At 38.3% G+C, this 6,000-nt stretch overlaps 1 protein-coding gene across 2 annotated transcripts in view; it reads left to right on the top strand.

Annotated features, from left to right (window-relative positions):
- SEC23IP (SEC23 interacting protein) overlaps nt 1-6,000 on the top strand; it is a 52,936-nt gene that overhangs the window by 25,256 nt on the left and 21,680 nt on the right. For both annotated transcript variants that reach the window (XM_012001077.1, XM_012001078.1), the window contains 5 exons: nt 625-714; nt 1,639-1,780; nt 3,702-3,910; nt 4,277-4,395; nt 5,311-5,463. In XM_012001077.1, coding sequence (XP_011856467.1) covers nt 625-714; nt 1,639-1,780; nt 3,702-3,910; nt 4,277-4,395; nt 5,311-5,463 — 713 coding nt within the window. The remainder of the gene's footprint in view (nt 1-624; nt 715-1,638; nt 1,781-3,701; nt 3,911-4,276; nt 4,396-5,310; nt 5,464-6,000) is intronic.

Below are 6,000 nucleotides of genomic sequence, written 5' to 3'. Positions count from 1 at the left end.
AGAATCGCTTGAACCTGGGAGACGGAGGTTGCAGGGAACCGAGATCGTGCCATTGCACTCTAGCCCAGGCAAGAAGAGCAAAACTCTGTCTCAAAAACAAAACAAAATAAACAAAACAGGTAGTGGGTAGGATTTGGCCTGTGGGCCATTGTTTGGCGTTGCCTGCTTTAGTGTATATACTTTGGTTTCTTCTATACTATTATTTAAGAATGGATTTTATTTTTACAATTACATACACTTTATGTTTATTGAAGTGTATGTAAAATGTATGTTTGTTATAAATCAATACTCACTATGAAATCTGAGTAATCTCCATGTGGGGCTTAGTGTCCTGGGCAGTTGTGAAGCCTCCGTAGATACAAACGTGCTGTTCATCATGTGCTAATAGCATCTGGGAAGAGAGAGAGCCTGCTGCCTTCACCTCTTGTTCTAGTTCGCTTTTATTTGCTGAGAGGGACAAACTATTCCTCTAATTTGATAGGGGTAATGAGGCTTATTCTCTTTGAAGGGTCATGAATTTCTTTGGCAAGTTTGTGATGACAAAAGAGATATCTAGAATATTGCCATTGGGAAAATCCAAACAAATTGCCATCTTTTATGTATGTTTAAAAATTTTTTTAATAGGGGAGATGCCTCAAGTTGACCATTTGGTGTTCGTGGTGCATGGCATTGGACCTGTGTGTGACTTACGCTTTAGGAGCATTATTGAGTGTGGTAAGTGTTGGGCATATTGTATTTCATGGGATGATCTGAGAACTAATGGAAGGGCTTTGGAGTATTTGTTTTTAGGATAGTTCCCAGCTGTGTACTACTTGCTGAGGGAGCTGTAAGAGGAGATTTAAATGGTCAGTGGGAAATACTAAGTTGTACTTGATTTGCTCTTGTGACACATGTGACTCATAAAATCCCAGACTCTGAGGAATTAGAAGGGATCTTGCTGACAGCCTTTGCCTGAGCACCTGCAGCAGTGAGGAGCACCTCTGCATTGAAGGGATTTATAGTCAGTGAGTTGGGAGAAGTTGTTTAATGGAAACGTGAATCTGCCTGGTTGACTTAAATTTTTGAAGTTTTATTTTTATGTCTATATAATAATAGTTGGTATTTATTGAATATTTGGTATATGCCAAGTATCTTAGATGTCTTGTCATTTGACCCTCACAAATAAACCTTTGGGGTATAGGCGCTGTCACTGTTATCACCGCTACTGTGACTCATGAGGAACTGAGGCCCAGGACAGTGGGGGTTGGGGGTGAAGAGGTAGGTAGGGGTGGGAGTGAGTGAAACTCTCCCTTCTCACAGTCAGTAGGGCCTGGGACTTGGAGCTGGCAGTGTGATTCCAGAGCCTTTCCCCAAGGTGCCGTGCTGCCTTCTCCCAGCAGTGGTGGTTGAACTGATTCATCCCAAGCATCTATTCCTCTGCAATAATGGAAAGTTGAAAAGAGCTTCCCAAAAGTTACTTATTCCTTTCTTTTTTAAAAATTTTTACTAATTCTTTTATCCTCATTTTTTTCTTAAAAAAAATGTATCTTTATGTTATTAAAAATACTGGCATGTTTGAGGTAACTGCTGACTAGCTATCAAGCTAGGAGAATTTAATTTATTTTCTCTGTTTTTTTTTTTTTTTTTTTTTTCTTGAAGTGGATGATTTTAGGGTGGTTTCTCTCAAATTGCTGCAGACACATTTCAAGAAATCTTTAGATGACGGGAAAATAAGCAGAGTGGAGTTCCTTCCAGTTCATTGGCATAGTTCTTTGGGTGGGGACGCCACAGGTGTTGACAGGTTTGTGGATTTTGATAACTTGTTTTTCAAATTAGTCAAATTTAAATTTAAAATTTAAACCATAATATGAAATAGTTTATTGTAACTTCAATCAATATGTTTTTTAAAATTGTATACTTCTGACATGTGATTAAATATTGGCTGTAAAGTTTGCACACTACTTTTCTCTCTGTGTGTGTGCATTCCTCTTGTAAATATTTAAGAGAATCTAAGAAATTTTAGCTGGTTTTAAAATACAATTTTAATCTGTAGCGGTTTAGACAGGGGGCTGTCCTTTATGTAGTAAGATGCCTAATGGCCTTTCTACTCAACCAAAAATGTCTCCAGAAATTGCCGGATGTCCCCTGGAGGGTAAAAATCACCCCTGACTGAGAACCACAGATTCAGAATATTGTTTCTCATTGGAGATGCTCTTGTCGGGACAATTCTTTGCTGTCGCAGTGCAGACCACTTAACTTCCTTAGTGTAAAGACCACTCAGTACTAGCAGTGCTCACCAGGCACTGTGACAATTAAAAATACTCTGCCCAATTTTGAATGCTCCCAACTGAGAATCGTAAATACAGGTAATAGTTATGCTGGCATCTGTCTAGATTTTAGTGAACGCCGTAATGTTTCAGGGTACATAGTTTAATAAAACTATTTCTACAACAGCATTTTATCTATGTTAGGCCCTATTGTAAGGGTGTTTTCTTTGTGTGTATTCCTAAATTTCATTTTGGTCATTCTCAAATTTGGAAAGATTTTTCGTTCCGTGTAGCCCTGTTTTTTCTGTTTGATATTCTCTTTAGTCCTTTTGACCCACAAGTTTTGTCAGGTGTCCAGATTTGCAGTTAACTGGAAGAAAAATGGAAGAGTAATCTTCCCTCTTTAAAAATAAAATAGAAATCTTTGCATATGACTTACATAGCAACTGACTCTTCAGAGAATCCCACGATTCATAGTATAGTTATAGGCACAAATAGCTTAAAAAAAAAAAAAAAGAAATTATTTTTGAGACAACATCTCACTGTCACCCAGGCTCTGGAGCACACTGGCATGATCATGGCTCACTGTGGCCTTGGCCTCCTGGGCTCAAGTGGTCCTCCCACCTCAGTCTCCCAAGTAGCTGGGACTACAGGCCCAAGCCGCCTTGCCTGGCTAATTTTTAAATTTTTTGTAGAGATGGGGTCTCACTGTGTTGCTCAAGCTGGTCTTGATCTCCTGAGCTCAAGCGTTCCTCCTGCCCTAGCCTCTCAAAGTCTCTACCACATATGGCAGCACACATTTTTTTGGCTTTATTTTTATATTTTTAATTTCTTTTCGTGGTGGAGTCTCGCTCTGTCTCCCAGGCTGGAGTGTGGTGGCACAATCTCGGCTCACTGCAACCTCCACCTCCTGGGTTCAAGTGATACTCATTCTTTAGCCTCCCAAACAGCTGGGTCTACAGGTGCGTGCTACGACGTGTGGCTAACTTTTGATTACAAAAGAATTTTTTTTTGAGATGGAATCTTGCTCTGTCACCCAGACTGGAGTGCAGTGGTACAGTCTCGGCTCACTGCAACCTCTGTCTTTCAGGTTCAAGCACTTCTCCTGCCTCACCCTCCTGAGTAGCTGGGATTACAGATGTACACCACCACAGTTGGCTAATTTGTGTATTTTTAGTAAAGATGGGGTTTCGCCATGTTGGCTTGGTTGGTTTTGAACTCCTGACCTCAAGTGATCGACCCACCTCGGCCTCCCAAAGTGCTGGGATTGCAGATGTGAGCCACCGCATCTGGCCTATCTTGATTTATTTATAATGACTGTCTACAGAAACAACTCATATTTAGTCTGTGGGGTTTTCTTAGTGTATTTTCAGGAGTCAAAAATCTAAACTTTAAAAAATCTGTAAATTTAAGGTAGATGCTGACTGAATGTGCTGTATTTTTCTTTTTAAACAGGAATATTAAGAAAATCACTTTGCCAAGTATTGGTCGATTTCGTCACTTTACCAATGAAACTTTGCTAGATATTTTATTTTATAACAGCCCCACCTACTGTCAGACTATTGTGGAAAAAGTAGGAATGGAGATAAACCGTCTGCATGCCCTGTTTATGAGTCGGAACCCAGACTTCAAAGGAGGTGTCTCTGTTGCTGGTCACAGTTTAGGTAAAACTGTCAAATATTCACATTTTAAATACAATTTTTGTTGAGTTATAACTGCTTTCAGTATAGGTGATATTGTTAGTGCAAAATTAAGAATTATATATTTTAAGTTTCAGAAAGGGTAGAAATGAATGCTTTGAGTTTAGATTCTGCCTTTTCTATATTCATCTCTAGTATTACCGAGGGAATGCTACGTATTTTAATTTATGCTGCTGTTTGATAAAATAAAATTATAAAATTATTAATTATCAGGTCTTGAGTAATATGTAACTTCTGTATGACTTTTGACTATAGACATTGAAAAAAGAATTTATTTAGTGTTATAAAAGCACCTACTACATTATAAGGCAAAATGTTTCTTTTTCTTAGGTTCTTTAATATTGTTTGACATCCTGTCTAATCAAAAAGATTTGAATTTATCAAAGTGTCCTGGACCTCTTGCTGTTGCTAATGGAGTTGTGAAGCAGCTACATTTTCAGGAAAAGCAGGTATGTCTGTGCATGGCCAATTAACATTTTGATTTAGAGTCTATGGAGCTGAACAGTTTTCAAAAGTCTGAACTGTTTCCTGAAACATTTGTTTGTTTGTTTGTTTGTTTTAATGAAGGCTTGCTTGGTTGCTTGGGCTAGTCTTGAGTTCCCTCCTGGCCTCAAGTGATCCTCCTGCCTTGGCCTCCCAAAGTGCTGGGGTCAATAACTCTTCAGAGAATCCCCAAATTCAGAGTACAGTTATAGGCCCAAATAAAATAGCTACCGTGTCCAGCCCTGAAACTGGTTTTACATATTAAAGTACACCGAGGTTTAGAAATGGAATGGAATCATGGAGCTCATTATTTGAGTTTCTCACTCTTCTTCTTTATGGATTATAAATTTAAATATGAAAGTTTATGATTTTTAAAAATGTAAATTGTAGGAAATGGAGACATGAGTGATTTATTAAATTTATATACTTTTCAGAATATTCAATTTTTTTTTTTTGAGGCAGAGTTTCGCTCTCGTCACTCAGGCTAGAGTGCAATGGTATCTCGGCTCACTGCAACCTCTGCCTCTTGGGTTCAAGTGATTCTCCTGCCTCAGCCTCCCAAGTAGCTGGGATTACAGGTGCCTGCCACCACGCCTGGCTAATTTTTGTGTTTTTGGTAGAGACGGGGTTTCACCATGTTGGCCAGGCTGGTCTTCAACTCCTGACCTCAGGTGATGTGCCTGTCTCAGCCTCCCAGAGTGCTGGGATTACAGGCCTGAGCCACTGGGCCTGGCCAGAACATTCAAACTTTGAATGGCAAAGTACTGTACCTAAAATTATGATTTGTCTATAGAGCAAAATTGTTTCAGATTTTTCGTAGATAAGGAGTTGTTATATGGGAGTTTTTCTGAGCTTGTAATATTTTTTACTTTTTTTTAAAGTTGCCTGAAGAGCCAAAGCTGACTATGGATGAGTCATGTGACCTTGATGTTGAAAATGAAGAAGTCCTAACTTTGCAAGAAACTCTGGAAGCACTTAGCCTCTCTGAATACTTTAGCACTTTTGAAAAGGAAAAGATTGATATGGAATCTCTGGTACTGATCATAGTTTGCTTCACTTTGTTTGAAATTGTTTTTCTTGTGTATAGATTGAAAATTAAGAATAAACACTTTTATATCAAAATACATTCCAGAGTAGACAAAGACTGAAACGGTTTAAAAAATTGAAAAACACAGAAGAATATTTTTTATAATCTGAAAGGCTTTTCTGAGTATGATGCAAAATCCAGAAGCCATCAAAGAAAACAATTGTGTAACAGTAGACACCATAAACAACATCTAAAGGCCAGTGATACATTTGCAACACACATTATAGACAGAGGGCTTACTTCATTAATATTCAAAGCTTCTACAAATCAGTTACAGAAAGACCATCATATCAGTGTGTTACGTAAATAGGCAAAGAATATAAATGTGATTTGCAGAAAAGGAAACATCAGATAGTTTCTTCTCATGTGGAAACTCATAAGAGAAATGGAAATTGAAAGTACAATGGGATTTTTTTTAACTTACCAGTTTGAAAAAATAGGAAGTTTGATAATATGCTGTGTGGCCAGGATGAAGGGAAGTAGG

This window comes from Mandrillus leucophaeus, unplaced genomic scaffold (assembly GCF_000951045.1).
Source record: "Mandrillus leucophaeus isolate KB7577 unplaced genomic scaffold, Mleu.le_1.0 Scaffold65, whole genome shotgun sequence".
NCBI classification, from domain to species: domain Eukaryota; kingdom Metazoa; phylum Chordata; class Mammalia; order Primates; family Cercopithecidae; genus Mandrillus; species Mandrillus leucophaeus.
The sequence above is the reverse complement of the archived record's forward strand: the minus strand, read 5'-3'. Positions and strand labels throughout refer to the sequence as shown.